Source organism: Terrapene carolina, unplaced genomic scaffold (assembly GCF_002925995.2).
Source record: "Terrapene carolina triunguis isolate 2854851 unplaced genomic scaffold, T_m_triunguis-2.0 Scaffold210, whole genome shotgun sequence".
NCBI lineage: Eukaryota > Metazoa > Chordata > Testudines > Emydidae > Terrapene > Terrapene triunguis.
This window is the reverse complement of record NW_020664561.1, coordinates 33,229,001-33,248,164: the sequence shown is the minus strand read 5'-3', so window position 1 is coordinate 33,248,164 and position 19,164 is coordinate 33,229,001. Positions and strand designations below refer to the sequence as shown.

The window sequence follows — 19,164 nt, the reverse complement described above, 5'->3', positions numbered from 1 at the left end:
TTGGTGACAGTGGCTGATTAAAGTGACTGAAAACCAGCTCCTTCAAAAACCACAGCATTATCTATTCACCCCAAAAGTCAATAGCACTCAGAGCATAGGGTAAAAACAATAAAGGTTTGTATGCATATTTCCCCTCATCTAAATCTTAATCTTTCCTTGTGGGCTTTGTAAATTCCATTCAGCCCCGTTATCTCCATCTCTAGGTTGAGAGAAACAGACTTGCACTCTGAATTCTTTCCCTCCTCATTGTTTCCCTTCAGGGCAGCTGCTGACAGCCCACTCAACCCTCTCTTCTTCCCTAGGCTTAGCATATTTAAGATTTGGCATCTCCTATATTCCTTCGTTTGGCCTAGGAAGAGTAAACTTTGCCAGCCTAGTTGGAGCCAGGCCAGGAGTATTCCCCAACTAATAGCTTCCCCATTGTTCCCTCACAAAGGCATTCTCTATAATAGTACTTATCTTTGCCATTTCTTCATTTCTATCACTTGCTGCCTCCTTTGATGTAACTTTATGCAGCCAGGCGGGATAATATCACACAGGTAAACTAAGGTGCATGTGATATTTATAAAAAATAATGCATATAACTCCCTCAATCTGGATAGTAAATAAGTTTCACTAAGTAGTGTGGATACCTTTAGGACAAGGAAGAATGGCTTGTATAGTGCAACATAGGGAAACAGCAAGATGGAGCTAGCGAAAGTGAGACTTAATATAACCAGGACCCCTCTCCCCCCTTCAGAGCTCCACGGATGGAGTGCTTGCAAGACTGGGCCATTACATTTTAATTTTAGAAATTTATTCACCTAACTCTACAAAACTCAACAATCTACCATGGAGAGTGTCAGCAAGGAAGCTCAGAGTGGGCCCATCACATCTAAGACACTCCCTCTCTTCTAGTGACTTCCACTAAGCACCACACAATAAAGAGACTCTGTTTTTGGCCTTGCTTTGTTGTGCCTGTTAGAGGTGAATAGGGGGTACTGCAGTAACTCCCATACCTTTGTTGGGTGGGGGGAGACAGGATTAGGATCCATATAGGGAAACTTGGGAGATGGAGGCATACTCATTTCCCTAGACTCCCCCTTCATTCAAGCAGCTCCAAGACAGCTGCTCACAGAGAAGATCTGGGTTTTCTTTGATCTCTCTTCCACTGTGCACCAAGCCGACAGGATTTGTTGGTCCAGTGTGTAGCCAGTTCACATAATGTATGTGGCTACCACACTTCTTCCCTTCAGATAAACCAGGGTTAGGATCTAGCCTTTAGAAGACTGGGATTTTAAGAATTACCATTTTAAAGTTTCATGGTATCTGTGTTTGATGATTCACTCTCTTGCCCTTGCTTCCAACATTTCATACGAAAAGCAAAGGGGTTCACTTTAAAGCTTTGCAAATTGATGTCTTCAGGGTCTCTTTCCAGTATCCAAGCTCTGCTTTTCAGATTACTATTCCTCTGTTCCATGTGATATACAAAAAAGTAATCGCTTCTCCTCCCACCTCTGGGATGTCCAAAATTACCTTCATAAAACGGAATCCGCCTAAATTTCATAGTACCTAATTACAGAGTTGCAATTAATCACTACAGAAAAAGAGACATCATTTGTGAATTCCACAGCTAATCTTATTGTATCCTCTTATCCTAGCAAGGGGCTTTTTAGTTTATGCACTTGTCCCATTTCAAACTTAATTAAAACAAACAATTTATTTAAAGCCTGTCAAATTAGGGGGAAAATTTCCCAGGATGGGAGACAAATAACCCTCTCCTTATAGTCTGAGTAAAATATTTCCTCATTTCTCAGGAAATTTGACAGAGAGAATTCAGTCAACATCTCCACCAGCCACAGCTGTCAAAAGAGACAGCAAAGGGGGAGCTTAACCGAATGCAGGAGTGATGGTACTCACAGTTATACATGTAGTTATTTATGAATGTTGGGTAAAATTTTCTAAAGTGCCTAAGGCCTAGCTCCTAAAAAGGCAGTTAGGTGCCTAAAACCCAGGGAAATCAATAGGAGTTAGGTGACAAAATACTTTTCTGCATGCAGAAAATTACAGCCTCAAATTTAGAAGGAGATTTTGAAAATGTGCACTTTATATTTGAAGACTTATATCCCCTCTCAGCCTTCTCTTCTTTAGACTAAACAGGCCTTATTCTTTCAATCTTTCCTCATAGGTCATGTTTCCTAGAATTCTTATCATATTTGTTGCTCTCCTCTGAACTCTCTCCAATTTGTTCACATCTTTCTTAAAGTATGGTGCCCAAAACTGGATACAATACTCCAACTGGGGCCTCACCAGCACAGGGGAGAGCAGAATAATTACCTCAGGTGTCTTACATGTGACACTCCTGTTAATACAACCTCCTGTATAACATGGCTATTCTCAATTTAAAAAAAAATCACCTTTCTTACTCACACAAAGACAATACCATTTAAAGATCATGCTCATATAAACTCACATTAAAACAACAGAGGCTTGCCTGAGTAAGGAAAGAGTAATCAGGAGTAAACTGAAGAAGAGCATCAGGATTTAGCCCTATAATTCTTATTCTCTTAATTACCCTATAAAAACCAAGGAAAAGACCAGATTCTAGCTTTGTTCTCAGTCTTAAAAGAAATAAAGCCCCAACATATAGGTAAACTGTAAGCAGGGTGTCATGACTTGAGCAGGTGTTGTTCAGATCAGTCACTTTTAAGTTCCACTCTGTGGAGCCTAATGGAGATAGATTCTCTCCTTTTCCCAATCATACCAACTGTCGTTGGACAGAATCAAGTCACTCTGGATTAGGGCCATGCTTTTTGTCATGGCTGAGTTGAGACATAAAAGCTCTGAGTCCCATTCTATCATTAGAAGTAACAACAGCAGCTTCTAAGACGTTGCCAGAACTGGACAGGGACCCTACTGGTGTTCAGAAGCAAATCCTGCATACATGTAGCTAATTTAGAAACTTTATAACAATACTCAGCTCCAGTACAAAGCCTCGGCTCAAAATCCAGTGGAGCATTAAAAAAATACAGTTCTCTAAATTCATAAAAGATTATGACAGAAAACAGGATTTCTGAATAAGCTTCAGTTCAAGCACAACCCCATCTTCTATCCTCTTAAGTTTATTCAATCTTGTAACTCCGTCTAGTTTGCCCTCTCTCCTGAACAACTAATTTAATTTTGGGGAGGTGCCAGAAATAAAGTCTGTTTCACTACAATGTTTCATCTTACAATTAACAATTTTGATATAGGTCATCTTGAAAAACATTATTTTGATCTCCTCCCTTCTCTAGGTTTTCAAACAGCTTTTTGGTAGGGTTTCATAAATATGTGATAAATACTTTGTTTACCATCTTTCCCCATTACAATTTGAACAATTTAAACTAGAGAAAAAATACTACAGCATTTTTTACTTGCGCACAATATTGCAGCTGCACAATAGAACACTGTTAGCAGTTTAAAAAAAACACATCAGACTATGCTTCACATTTTAACGTATCTCATCTAATAGCTGCCAATATTAACACAGGTCAGTATCCAAACCCAAGAATAGATTTATCAAAGTGATGCATGGGAGCTCCACTTTGAATTCCTTGTTAGCTGGATTTGTGCACAAAACTCCTACACATTGCTTTGAAAATGTATGATATACAGACTGGAAATTAACGAACTTGAAGACAAGGTCAAAAATCAGCACAAAAGTTTTGACTGACCAAATACACAAAAGTCTAAAATATAGATTAGTGTTGAGAGTTGAAGCAATGATAAGAGGATTGTCAGTAGCAAAAACAGGGGTAGCTCAAAATGTTTTAAGTTGTCTTTATTTAGTAGCCTTTGCAATTATTCCCCTTTTCAGCACACGTAAAGGCTTTCTTGTTTTGGGTTTTTTTTCTTCCCCACCATGAAGAAAAAGACAATTCCATTTATTTTGATGACAGAGCCTTGCTTCTACATAGATAGTGGACCCATGCTGCATTTCGTTAGCCCAGATTTGGCTAATTACATTTAAAAATGTGAAAAACCCCAAACATATCAATGTTTATAAAACAAATTAATTTAAAATGCACGGCATTCCCTTAATCTTAAATAGAGTTTTTTAATTTCCACAGCCATCTTCCATGCATTCAGAAAGGCTTCCTTTTGTTTGACTGTGACAGATCAGGTAAGACTGGTAACTACCATTTACAGCTATTGATTTCACTCAACATTAAAGGACCAAAATTCAACCATTATTCTCGTCAGTTGTCACAACAAAGGTTAATAATAGTTGAATTTTGGACGGTAAGAGTGAAGCAAGGATTGACAGCTGAAATTAGCAAACTGTTTCATTCAGAGATTAAGTCAATACTCAGATCTAAATATTCCAAGTTCAAAAATTGAAATAGTGCATTAAAATGTTTATAAACTATGAGGTGTGAGTGGAAAGAATTATTCATCGACAATATCAGAACATTTAAGGTGATGGCTAATAAAAAAGACATTTCTCCCCTTACAGAACAACATATTTTATCTTGGTTGTTTTTATATGACCAAAATAATGCTTCTCATATCACTGTAAAAAAAGTGGTATACAGCATGATTAAACAATATTTCAACTCTTTAGTTCATGCAGAGGTTACCTGCTAGAGGGCATAAAGGTTTGATTAGGTTTATGTCGTACATGAGAAATCTTAAAGGAAAGAATACAACACTCCTTTAAATATATGGGCACTGTAGCTACAAATAGCTTTTTCTTGTAGTCAGGTAGGCAATCTCTTAGTCCCTTTACTATAAATAAATAGGTAGAATATAACAGGTACTTCAGGAAATCATCAATCTTTCATGCTCCAGTGGCAAATTAAAGAATTTAAAGTCTATGTATTGGCTAGAATTTCCCACCACTTTTAAAAATAGTCGTCATTTGCATCTTTATTCAGTTTGGGTACACTATAAATGGTCTGTTTTCAAATTAATTTCACTAACCATAGCATGAGTTAAGGCAAAATGCAAAGATAAAGCTGGAGCCTATTCTAGAAAATTCAGACATGGGCAGTGAAGAGACTAGTGAGTACACTGTTAATTCATACTTACAGTACCTAGTGTTGGCATACAAATAAAATCTGTAGTAAGTAACAATGGTTTTTAATGATCAATGATATTAAGATGATGTGTACTGAGTGTAACCTTTGTTAGATAACTTCTACCATGTGTCAGGATGAAAGATTTTAAATTGTTGAACTTTTCATACCCTCCTGCTTGTTGTTGATCACATACTTTCTAAGAAATCTTGTCTATAGGATACCATAGGTATTAACAACTCCAATGTTTTGCACAAAGCTAGGAGCAAGGCATGTGTAATTAGTATGTTGTGATCATTAAAAACCATTGTAATTATGTAGTCTACTTAAATGTCTCCTGAATTTTCTACATTTCATTATTATTACGACTTTCAGAGTATTAGAGGGTGACTACAAGAGTAAGAGCAAATTGTCAGAAGCTTTTAAGAGAACTGTGCTTTCCCTTCTACTTTGTGAAGCGCTCACTTCCTGTACCCTCTGTGATGGTTCCTAAGACAACAACATTCTCATTAAAAAAAACGCCCAAACTCTTCTCATGTCCTTTCCAAGTGGGCTAGTATGACTGATGTTTTGGCCAGACTGACCTTCACTACACCTTCTATGATTCATATGCGCAATTCCTGCTGAAATGTCTGTAATCATGATACAAATAAAAAGGAAAATAAAGGGCTCTCTATCACCAGCGTTCTTTCACATATGCATGAACTTGAAGACAAGGTCACAATTAAGGTTTCTAAGAAAATCCATTCATAGGGAATGTTTTCCATAGACAAACAAAATGTTACTACACAGACAACAGGTAAATGCCCTATTACCAAATATAACATAATTTTAAAATTTTCAACATACTGGTAATACTGTTAATGTTAGTATGCTATCTATACTCCACTTCTATGTTCTGTTTTGTGTTTTGAATAATTCAATTAAAAATCCTACAAACCAATAACAATGACAATGTTGTCAAACTTCAATTTAAAATTACACAATAATGCTTTGATAATGAATTTATTAAGCTTCACATTTCTTCTAGTGTGTGTGAAATTCTTAAGACAAATTAACAACTAACTGCCTTAACTCGTTATTAAGTATTGTCTCCTCCTACATGATATGAAATGTATACTTTATGATCACTCTGTTTCATACAAATGACATTTCTATTCAGGGGAGGGGGGGGAAATGATACACTTTTAAAAACAACATCTCACTACTCCCAAATCCTACAAGAATAATTGTAGCACTATAATAATCCAAGCATTACAGTTGGTGGTCAAGGTCTGTCTAGTAGTGAAAATACAGTGAGTTTGCTTGATCTCATGGGATTTTCAGTGAAATATATCAGGAATCAGTTGTTATGGGTATTATTTTAAAAGCAGCTTAAAAACGGGATTCAAAAGAGGAGGGAAGGGAATCATAATGAGAACAGACATTAAAGGAACACAAGGAGGAGGAGAAACTAGCAAAGAGAAAACAAACAGGTGAAGAGAAAAGACATAGTAATAGCGGAAAATGGAATATATCTGGTAAGAATCCACAACCAGATCAAGACATTGGATTAAATGGACCACTGGTATATTGTAGCTACTGTAGTAATTCTTGTGTTCCTAGAAAGAAAGAGAGATCAGAGAAAGCAACAGAAAAAAAATCAGAGTAAATGGAAATTGAAGCATAGCAGGCAAAAAAGACCAAGATGACATAGATGCACAAAAGCATGGAAAGTAGAGGAGGCAAAGTAGTAAAAATAGAAACTGAGAAAACAGAGTAAGAGAAGTAGATAAGGAAATAATGGAATAGGAGAAAAAGTAAGATACATACAGAATATAAGAAGAAAATTAAGATCAAGAATGAGGTTTTTGAAAGTGCACAGGAGATTTTTTGCATGCCCAATTACATTGATACACATAAAATTTATGGGAATTGGGTGTCCAAATCCCCTAGACAGCTCTGAAAATCTCAGCCCACATTGTGCCCCCACAAGGGGGTGGACAGGAATGCAACTTGCTCTAAAGTACACAGTTTCAGAGCACATACACTTCTAAACACTATTCCAAAGCAGAAAAGCAGCCCAGGGCTGGCTGGGGTCACCCAGATGTGATCCTGCAATGCTTCATAGGTTTCACAGGGAAGAGGTGAATGATGAGGGTATGAGGGTGGAGTGGTATTCTATTAGAGAAATGTGGGAAAAGGAGCGCGGAAGTTGTTGGGAACTGTCAGAGAAGGAGGAATGTTGGGAGAGGTCAGATAAGAGAGAGTGGAATCATTTGTTTAGCAAAACAAACTGAATTTTTGGCTTTAGTGAAAATACTAGCACTGCAAAAACCCTGTTATTTCAGAAATTGGATTTTGTACCAGTTGCCCTATTGTTTGGACAGCCTTTGGCATTAGTCTATACGGAGTCTAAAACTGTTGTCTTGATGAAGATGAATGTCTTCTGAATGGCTGTGCTGGCTTACCAGGAGATTTTTTTGCTTTATTTGACCAAGTAAACTGAGTAGCAATACAACAGCTGCTTTACAGGGGGAAGTAAATCCATGAGTCTGCATTCAGCAGCTGCAATCTAGATGATTGTGCCAAAAGCAAATTGCACATCCATGGTTGCTGCTCCTCTCATGCAGTAGAACTAACATGATCAATCTAGAGTACCTACTTGTTGGCTAGTCATTTTAGGTGCCAATCTAACTTTTGCCTACACTTTGGAGCAGTCACATAGAAAGTCATGTGGCACAAATACAGCACTAAGATCATCACTGGTGGACGCAGTGATGAACGCAGATTCCTATTGCACATAGTAACAAAATGTAACTGAGATTCTCAGACAGTACCTGAAATGGGGGAACTTGCAGAATAAACGTTCACTTTTCATTGCTAAGACACTTCAGTTGAGAATACTAGTGTTTTAACAAGGAACCATCAGTTCTAATCCTTTATACAGTGCCTAATATTTAAGAAATTACTTCTCTCTAAGTACTTATACAATCTCCATTGCTGGAGTGCTTGGGTACCTCCCAAGACCATACAGTTGAAAACAACAATAATCTCTCTCTCTCTCTCTTGTCCTTCCTTCTGTAAGAGAAATGACTTTGATGAGTTTACTTTTTAGATTCGTTTGTGTGAGAGAGGTGTTTTGAACATGATATGGTTAGCAGCCATTCTCCTCATGTATTCTAAATACTGACCACAAAACACTGCTGCATTGAGTATACTCTCAATTCTCTGCTGGTGTAAACTGGCACTGCTCCACTGACTTGGGTGGAGGTGCACTGATTTTCCTCAGGAGAATATTTGGCCTAGTGTGTTTCTTCCTTTAATTCACTGATTAAAGAAAATCAAATGGGGTAAGGGAGAAAGAGAGCACTCAAAACCCTGCCTGCCTCCTCCCCTACACTAAACAAAGATAAAATGGGTAATACAAGCGGAAAATGAGACACAGAACTTCTGAAACAATAAGAGAAAATATTCCCACTACTGCTGTGGTGCACTCCTATTGTTCTTTGCGTAATTTGTTGCAGTAACTGATACAAAAGTGAAGAGAGAGAACTAATGCTGCATGGAGGACTCAATGAACTATGCTAAACCAACATATCATTGTAGGGTGAAAGAGTGCTACATAAGCAGACATATAATCACATTTTGTTTGGGGGCTCAACTATTTAAAATAGTCACAACTCCTTGCTGGCATAGCAGCAGTAAATTATGTTGTGATGCTGTGCACCTCAATTAAGAAGCAGACTCATCATTTCTATTTCCAAGGGAGGGTGGTGTAAATCTAAGGGTGTCACATGGCTAGTTTTCATCTCTGTAGAGTAACCAGTGGCTTTCTTGTTGAAGACTTCTGCACTTTTGCATAAGGCAATGCAGGCTTTAAGCTGCTCAACTGCCCTCCTAATTGTAGGCAATATACCATAAACACAGCCAAATGGAGTTTACATAAATTGAAAATAAATATAAGAAAAGTTTTACAAAAACAAGCTTCTTTTAGATATGAACTGAATAGTTAAATTACCATTTAAATTGTTGTGATCTGGATTTTGGTGCTCACAATACAAATGTACGTTTATGCCAATGGAAATTAACTCCCTTCCCCCCAAAATAAAACCCTACAGCTGAATTTGCAAGATATGCATGTCATATATTGGCAGATAGTAAGGATTAGTTGCTAGGAAATATTCATAAACAAGAGTGTCATTAACTTTAAAATGTCTGTTTATAGCACACTATTTTTGCTCCTGCATACAATAAATGAATCTTCTCTTTAAAAATAAAATTTAGAAGCATAATGAATACTCACAGAGCTTGACCAAATGTATCTGTTTTCTCTGAACTCTTGAAAAAGCACACTTAGATCTCCTCACCATAATGACTACCTCTTCCCGAGTTACAAGAAAAATATTTGTGCTTCTTTTTGTCTCCTAGTCCTTCCATAACTCTAGTATGAACATTGCAAAAAATCTTGGCTAGAAATTTAGTAAAGCAAACTCTTCTGCTCTTTTCCCCCTCCTCATTAGGCTAGTGAGAAACATCAAAACTTTTGAAGACCTTGGATGTGAATTGTCACAGACCATCTTGTTGTTAAGTTTCTTAGTAGATGTGACATTAAACATGTTGGATCTGAGGTTCCATCTGAACAACAAAACCTTCTAAGGGAGAGAACATCAAACCTAGCTTATCAGATCAATCACCTAATGTAACGGTTTGCTTCTCCATCTGAGAATAACTGAAGATAATGCAAGACTTTTCTGGAATAAACATGTAGAGCTCAAAGCCGTGAAATATATGTTTTTTCAATCACAATAATGGTAGCACACCTGTAATGTTCTTTTTGGGAAGATGATTTAACAAAGAATCTGAAAGAATTTTGGCATAGCTCCCAATATAAAAACTTTTTTTTATGAAGAGAAAAAATCTGTAGTGAAATCTTATCAGCAATCAGTGATAATATGGGAAAAACAATAACTTTAACAAGGTCTTCTGGATTGAAATGTGAGCACTATCACTTTCAGTGCTGAGGTGGGTTTATCATTTGTATTAACTGTTGTCAGACTATAATTACTACAGGACTGAGCTAAGATGAATGATGAACATGGGAAAAATACTGTAGTTTTAAAAATGACATACTGTACCTGGTGGTCTATATATTTACTATTATATAAACATTGAAGGGCTACATTCCTACTGTTCTGAGGAAGTCAGCACAGTAGCACTACATAATGAATGATGAAATTTCTGTTGATATTCTTAACAGTATCAATAGGCCTTACCAAATTCACAGCCATGAAAAATACATCATGGACTGTGAAATCTGGTCTTTTCTGTGCTTTTATCCTATGCTATACAGATTTCATGGGGGAGACCAGAGTTTCTCAAATTAGGGGTCCTGACCCAAAAGAGAGTTGCAGGGGGTTGCACGGTTATTTTAGGGGGGTCGCAGTATTACCATTCTTACTTCTGCACTGACTTCGGAGCTGTGGGTGGCCAGAGAGCGGCAGCTGTTGGCCGGATGCCCAGCTCTGAAGGCGGTGCCCTGACAGAAGCAGAGCAGAAGTAAATGTGGCAATACCATGCCATGCCACCCTTACTTCTGTGCTGCTGCCTTCAGAGCTGGGTGGCTGGAGAGTGGTGGCAGCTGACTGAGGGCCCAGCTCTTCAGGCAGCAGTGCAGAATTAAGGGTGGCAATACCTTACCATGCCATCCTTACTTCTGCACTGCTGCTGGTGGCGGCACTGCCTTCAGAGCTGGGCTCCTGGCCAGCAGCCACCACTCTGCAGCTGCCCAGTTCTGAAGGCAGCGCCGCCGCCAGCAGCAGTGCAAAAGTAAGGGTAGCAGTACTGCAACCCTCCCTACAATAGCTTTGTGACCACCCCACAATTCCATTTGGGGTCTGTACCCCTACAATTACAACACGGTGACATTTCAGATTTAAATAGCTGAAATCATGAAATTAACGATTTTTAAAATCCTATAACCATAAAATTGACCAAAATGGACTGAGAATTTGGTAGGGCCTTAAGTATAAACAGACTCCGATATATTTGTAAATTGTTATAAAAGAAATACAAACTAAAACTTTATTACCATTAACCAGTGTTAATAAATGAAATTGAAATTTAATACATGCTTTAAGTAACATATTGGCAGCAATACAGATGCCTCTGAAAATTACTCTCTGGCAAAGTAAACTATTAAGGTGTCAGAATGTCTTCATTAATGGCTTGGAATTAACATCACATAAAAAGCTGAGTGTCATAATGCAGTATAAACAAATGGCCATTTTTAGGCCAAACTCGCCTCCTTGTTCTCTAAATAAACCTGGAAATAATTCTTAAAATTTACTGAGTTGTAAAACAATACAGGTGGCAGAGGGTGGGCAATAAATAGGGCAGAGAAAAATGGAACCAGTTTCCAGATTTCTAGACTTGGCCCAATTCCCACAAATTGTACAGACTGAAACGAGGAGCAAATGTAGACAGTGTGATTAACATTTAAGAAGAAAAACACACCAACTATATCACATTTAAGACAGATAAAATACATATATACTTTCCTAGCATTATCTTTCCATGTAAGCAAGCAACTGCTGTAGTTATCCCAAGGATATTATGCAATCATGAATGAGAAGGGAGGAAGCCCATAGGACAATCTCTCTGTTAAGATGTGGCCTGTGCTATGAAGAAAGTTTAAGAACTTCTGATCGACGGAATGAATAGGATAGCTCTACGGTCTCAAGCCCCACCTCGTTGTTTTCCCTGAGAGCATCCCAGCTCCTTTTTAAGATTCATAGTCTCACTTGGCTCAACTGCATCTACATACTTCCCACCTGGGGTGCCTCTGAAAACACCTATTGGGATTTAACTCAGAATACTCCATGGCACTGTCTGGCTTAATAAGGTGTCCCCCATGGAGTACCACATGGGAATGTTACATTTTGGATAAGGGGCCCCTTTGGTGTACCACTGAAAGACCTGTGAGTCTTATCACAATAGTACCCCCTTAGTCAGTCCTTACTTCAGCAAACCTCATCGGAAGTCAATAAAAATTTGCCTGAACTAGGTCCAAAACACTGAGGAAGAACTTCAAAATTTTGCTTTGTGTATATATATATTTTGTCTAAAGAACTTAAATTGTGTTCTGGTCTCTCACAGCTGCTGCTCTGAGGCAGTTAAATAAAGCCAAATATCTATTTAAATGAGAGTAGTAAGATTAAACATTTAAAAAAATCCATATTGTATGGAGAACAGAGAAATGCTATTAATATGCAAACATATATGTATATGTAATGTAATCTTATTGGTTTACAGAGCCAAACTCCTCTGAGGAGTGTCACAAATCCACATGATAGCCATGTGTGCTCAAATTTTGCATTTGGTTCTCTGATTTTACACTAGTTGAAAGATATGTAAAAACTCATGTAGGCAGACAGCTCCCTACTGACTACACTTCTAAGCAGCTTCACATGCATACATTATTCCAGCCAGCTAAGGTTGGAAGTAACTTATGCTCAAAAATGAGCTTGAAATCTGTCTATTTCTGTTTCCATGGGAAGCCCTTCAGGGTTCTCTCTGACCAAATGACACCCCTTATGAGACTGTGGAATGACACATTGAGATAATCCACAAATACATAACTTGTTCCCATAATGAGCTATGCAGTGCAGATTTTCAGACCTTATTTGGCTAATCAACAAGTCAGCTATGGTTATTGCAGATGTTTGTTGTTGCTTTTGACCAAATACACATTGTAAAAAAACCTATAATAGCTGTTACTGTTTTGCTGTGATAGACTTGGAACCTTTTATAAATTTAAATCTCTCTTTTTTTAATCATAACTTTGAGAACTGACCACTGTACATACTTTTAATAACAAGTATGGTGTGTAATATAGGCAATGAAGGATATTGATACCATGTTCCAAGAAATAATCTTTTGTATATACTATATCTGGTGGAACTGTAATCCTGAGAATAAACTGAAGTGTGTACATAGTCCCATTGAAATTGTTATGACTCCTTTTGTATAACAGGTCAAGGGTTTAAAAATGAAACTTTATAGTTAACTTGCCTCATTGTACTTAGATTCTGGATTATTTTAGGTTCATCTGAAGATGCAGGGGTAATCTATTGGGCATCTATTGGATTTGCACCCCCCCCCCGAATATAGATAGATAGATAGATAGATAGATAGATAGATAGATAGATAAAAACTACATTGAAGTGGCAAAATCAAGCACTCACAAAAGTTAGGAAATGCTAGAGTTAAACGTGGCAGTGCCAAGCTTTGTTCAGACCCCTTGTGCATATACACTGTGATAGTCTTTAACGACATGATCCTATACTGTTTTTCTCACAGGATTCCTGCTTGCATTCAAGTCAGGCAGCTTCCTTCTCCACACTGCCTGAGAATCACCACCCTGCACTTTAAGCAAGGGTGGGGTTTGTCTGGCTGGCCGAGAGAAGAGGGCAATGCTTTCTGGCTTGGGGGGAGGAGGGGAGACGTAAAACTGCTGGAAAAGCAGTCAGCGTGGTAGATGACTCACCACCTAGGATTGAGGGGTTTAAAAAGGTCAGCCTGGGCCTGGACCCGCCCCTCATCACTCAAAGCAGGCCAGGCAGCACCCACCCTCCCTCCCTCTTTAGGTCAGAAATATGCCTGCTGTTTAGCTATATCTGCTGTGGGCATTACGCTAGCCACCCCGCTAAGGGGAGCTGGGAAGGAATTTTTCTGTTATCACCATATTGGCCAGGTGCAGTTGGGGTTTTTTCACCTTCCTCGCAGCAGGTTCAGGTGGGCTCTGTTCATGCATAGACTGACGGGTGGTATAGCGGATGTTCGGGCAGGTACTCCATAAATTAAGGCACAAAAGAACGGATACATGGCTTGGAAAGGAAATTAAGGAGAGGTGTTTGGTAATTGCGCGAGCTGGGGCAGTTGGGGACTCCTCTGATTGCTACAGCAGGGAGCCAACCCCGCATCATTATAGTCCACGTTAACCCCTCCTACAAGTGGGGGTGGTTGGTAAGGTCCTGGCAAGGGAATTGCTGGAGGGACCTGGAGGAAAATGAGGGGGAGCTGCTGGAAGCCCCGCCCTGGAATTGGCTGGAATTGGAGGATCCCGGCAGTGGATCTACTGGAAGGACAGAAAGGTGTGTATAGGAGGCGGGGGGGCTGGAAAAAGCACTCCCCCCCCCCGGTGAATTGTGGGGGTTTTCACCTGCACTGCACATTTTATCTGCCGGGTTAGTCCCAGACATCTAATAATAAAGTTGCGGCCTGATTAAACCCATATCTAATGTCTCCTGTCAGCATATCCAGACAACCAGCAGGGGAAGAACTGAGAGCATAGAAGAGACTGTTTCTCTGCTCTTAGTTCTGGTGGCCAGTGCCACAGCAGCCTGCACCAATGATTGCAGGTAAAGTCTGGCTCAGCATCTGTAGTCCTTGGCTGGAGCGCACTCTGTTCAGAGGGAATCTTTGGAGAATTTATGTGCGAAACTCTAAAAAGTCCCTACTGCGCATGTGCAAACTGAGATTTTTCAAAGGCTTATAACTTGGCCAAATTTGAGCAGTTTTCCCAGAAAACAGCATAGGCACATTTCTAACACAAAACAATTCTTCTTCCCCCACCTCCACTACATTTCAGGCCCTTACTCCAATGCATGGAGGTGGTAGAGCTTCTCAATGAAATGGATATAAGAATTTTTTTAAACAAGGGCAAAACAACATTGTCCCTTAATCTCACTTTCAACAACTACTGAATCATTTTTGCTGAAAATTTCTAAAATAATTCAGCCTGACACAAACTCCTGACAAGGAAAATTTCAGCCCAAATGGTTAAATTTTTGCAAAGTTATAAGTAGCCCTGGCAGATTTTTTTAAAATAATTTTGATGGATAATATCTATGTTTTTTTTATTATTTTTATCCATTTAAATGTTCAGTTGCAAGAAATTATGCAGGAATCAGACAATAGTTATTTAATAACAGATGTTGAGATTCAAAAAGTTAAAGCTTTATAACTATTAAGACACAAATTGTTAACATCACGTGTCAAAATATACCAAGTAAATATCCTTAAATCAAACTCTAATAAGTTCTCAAGCAGCATTTTTCTTATTTTGCCTATCTGTACATTTCAATTATTGATGGAAACATTTTTTTATGTGTATGGTGACACTTACCAACATTTTGACATTTACCAACATTTACTGATAAAAATGTAATCCTTCCAAACCTAATTAAGTTCTGAAAGAGGGTTTTATAATGAAAAGTGTTGGACAACCTTAGCTCTAGGTGGTACCACCAACCCCACCAATAATAAATATAGTTCAAATTCTTTTGCAATTTCCAAAACACAATTAAGGAATTAGGATCATATGCTAAAAATTGTATAATACTATTTGGGTTATGTTCCCTGTACCATAAAACCACTATGAATTTTAACCGTTTGCACTAAGTAGTTCCAGAAGATATGGATCAACATTAATTAATAAGTAAAGACATTGCACTGAAAAATCAGCAAATTCTCTGACTTCTACAAACTATTTGTTTTAATATTGTTTTTTTTCCAAACACAAACATATTTTTGTCCTCAATAAAACTAAACACTCTGTGTAATCTCAGCTTCTGTCACTTTCTCCTTTTTAAGCACTCTAAATATTTAAACAAGGTAGACCTGAAAATCTCAAGTCAGTAATCTTCTCCGTATGTCTTTGCCCCTGAGGTATAACTATTAATGCACTAGCACAGCATTGACATGAAAGAGATAGCTATTAAAGTCCTACCTGCCCACAGGCCAGGCCCATGCCTCTCTCCCCCATGCCATGAGGACATGATAAATTTAACTCCAGGGCATCTGCACCGGAAGCCTGTAAGACATGCACATACACATACACAAAGTTAATCATAAATATTATACTCTTACATTCAGGTACTTTTGGAACTTGACACAGATCACTCATGTTAAATGTAAGATTTTTTTTTCTGTCAACCTTTTTTCTTTTGGTGTTTAATAATAAATAAATATAAGCTAGAGTTGTTTGGAAATATCTATCAGTCACTTAAGGGGAGAGACCGTTATGAGAGGGTACTGTCGTTTTCTGAGGAAAAATCAGAAATTCAAAGTAAAGACTAAATTTATAAAGGAAAAATAAAGCAAATATTTTACTTAAATATAAATATTTAAGGACACTTCAAAACCCATTTTTTTAGATTGTTTACTCATGTTGAAATGTGATTTTTATATTTCAAATTTTCAGATTGCTGGGCTTAGAAAAATGGGTGGGATATTAGAATTTTTCTTTATGAGGGTGGGACAAAAATCAGGAGTAGCTCTGGTATTATGAAAACCACAACAGCTGTAAGAAATAAGACTCAATAAACCAGATTTTTACATTTGAATTGGACTGAAGATGCATATATACAAAGATGATAGCTAATAGAGTACTTTATAGGGTGGCCTTTTAAATCAAGTTCAAAGAAATTTTTACTTATACAAGTGTATCAGCATAGAAAGCTTACACCTCAAAGGGTTTGGCTTGGCTCAGATAACAAACACTACTCTAACATTTGGATGCTTGTCTGAATTCTACTGAAGCCTCTTGGGTCTGCAAAATTAGTTGGGAAACTGTATGATAACAGGTTTCCTTGTGGCATTTCAATACTTCTGCTGCTGTTCCCAGCTGGAACCTGGACATGAAGTGAAATGAGAGGATGCATAATAATGAAAGTAAAGTTAACCAAACTTCAAATGTTAAAAAACACTGTGTTTAAGTTTGAGATATGCTGAAATTCAGGACGGAGCTCTTATTTTATCGTAACCAGTTTGCCCATCTGTATAACTTACTAAAACTGAAGAGGGACTAAAGGATCCATCATGATTAAATGAGCCATGCCCAGAAGAACTTTATTCAAAATTCAGCAAGAGTGTAGGGAAGTCACAATTCTGAAAAATGAAATCCATTATTTTCAGCTGAAGAAACTATTTATGCAGTTCTCAGTCTCAGCAACTCAGAACCTCTGCTCAGGTGCTGATAACTGCAGGAAAACCATCAGGAAAACTTCATTTTCTCTTGTTCAATTCCACTACCGTACAGCCTCTTTGCAGAAGAGTTTTGAACTTTTGTCCACAGGCAAAACATCATTGCTAAATTGGTTCTTCGTATTTGCCACCATGTGTCTGTTTGAGATTAACAGGGAGATTAATAGCTTTTAACTCTGATTTTATGTCACAGGGATACTTTAGCCCCGGAGCAGCATCTGGCAAATCAAAACAAAAACATACCATTAAATTACTGTGCTTCACTTCCTACTGTGTGGTTGTTAGGGAATCCCCCACAACAACCATACTGAGCCCTATTGTGCACTACTTATACATTGCTATTGTGAGAGATGCAGTGTACATTTTCCACTGTCATGTATGCGCCTGTATATGTGACATACATTCAGCTTCCTGGCTTGCATTTCCGACACAGAAGCCCCTTAAATTTTGGGAGGAGCAGTTCTGAATACCTGTTTCCTCCTCAAGGTAAAAGTATATGGTGAGAGGCCATGCAGAACCAACCAAAATCCCAAGGGAATGAACCTATTCAGATAGCAGTATAAGATTTAAAGTGGTCATCCCAACCCTTTAAAAATAAAAATTTAGGTGTTGGGGCCTTGTGACAGCTGAAGAATAGGTAGGGACTCTGGGAGGGGTAGGAGATGGAGGATAGTCCCTTGGTCTTTTGGATTTGTTGAAAGAGAACCTACAATTAGTGTAGAAAAACCTTAAATAAGCCTCTTAGCCTGAGCTATTTGAAGTTATATGTGCAACAAACAAATTGTGAATAACATCACTATGACCTTAGGCAACCCGGTGTTCACACGCTACACACAACTGCAATGAGTTTTGCACAAAATATGTGTTGTGAGGTATCACTTGAAAATTAACACTACACTGGTCAATAATATCATTGTAAAGTATGTGTAACAATGTTGCATATAAAATTATGTATACTCACTAATATTATGGTTTAAAGTCTATGACTAAAAGGTGTTTAAACCAGGCACATCATGGGGAGTTGATAAACAGGGTTTCTGCAGACAAAGGAAAGAGGCCAGTTTGTATTGGAGGAAGAGAGAGTTTTCATAGTAGCATCTACCAATGTGGGAGGAACCAGCATGGAGCTCATGGCTCCTTTACTTAGCATGAGCTAATGAACTTTATCTGTGGCTACCCTTCAGAAGAATACATTTCAAAGGTTCACTGAACTATAAACAGAGGGGAGTGAACCCCTAGGTTATCCATCACTTTAAGGAGACAAAGAAACAAAGACATTTGATCTCTGTGATGGGCCCTGGCCAGACCAGCCAGTAAAAAGCTGGAAAGAAACTTTGATTGAGAGAAAAACCATCTTGAACTTGCTAGATTACATTTTATACTTCTAGATGCTTTTTTCACTTTTATTTGCTCTTCCTTTATTTCTTTTACTTGGTATCTCTTAATCCATGATCTGTTGTTAACAAACTTGTTTTGCTTCCATTCTAAGTCATCAGTGCTGGCTAAACTCAGTAAAGTGTGTGATTTTAGTAAGCTGATAGGTTGGAATGTTATACAGCAGGGATAGGCAAACAACAGCCCACGGGCCGGATCCGGCCCACCAGCCATTTTAATCCGGCCCTTGAGTTCCTGCTGGGGAGTGGGGTCTGGGGCTTGCCCCGCTCTGGCGCTCCAGCCGGGGAGCAGGGTCGGGGGCTGCTCCATGCAGCTTCCGGAAGCAGCGGCATGGCCCCCCTCTGGCTTTTACATGCTCCAACGGCCCCGCTCCAATGGTCTCCTCTGGTGCTCCTGTGGATGGGGCAGAGTGCAGAGCCGCCTGGCCACACCTCTGCGTAGGAGCCGGAGAAGGGACATTCCGCTGCTTCCGGGAGCCGCTTGAGGTAAGCGCTGCCTGTACCCCTAAGAGTCTCCCCATGCCCCAACCTCCTGCCCCAGCCCTGATCCCCCTCCCACCCTCTGAACTCCTCAATCCCAGCCCAGAGCACCCTCCTGTACCCTGAACTCCTCATTTCTGGCCCCAGCCTGGAGCCCGCATCCCAACTAGAGCCCTTACCCCCACCGCAATTTTGTGAGCATTCATGTCCCGCCATACAATTTCTTT

At 38.8% G+C, this 19,164-nt stretch overlaps 1 protein-coding gene across 1 annotated transcript in view; it reads right to left on the bottom strand.

Moving 5' to 3' along the window:
• LOC113407210 (dihydropyrimidine dehydrogenase [NADP(+)]) overlaps window positions 1–19,164 on the bottom strand; it is a 602,627-nt gene that overhangs the window by 124,929 nt on the left and 458,534 nt on the right. Inside the window, exon 16 of the mRNA XM_026655393.2 lies at window positions 15,808–15,891. Within this exon, the coding sequence (XP_026511178.1) occupies window positions 15,808–15,891 (84 nt within the window). The remainder of the gene's footprint in view (window positions 1–15,807; window positions 15,892–19,164) is intronic.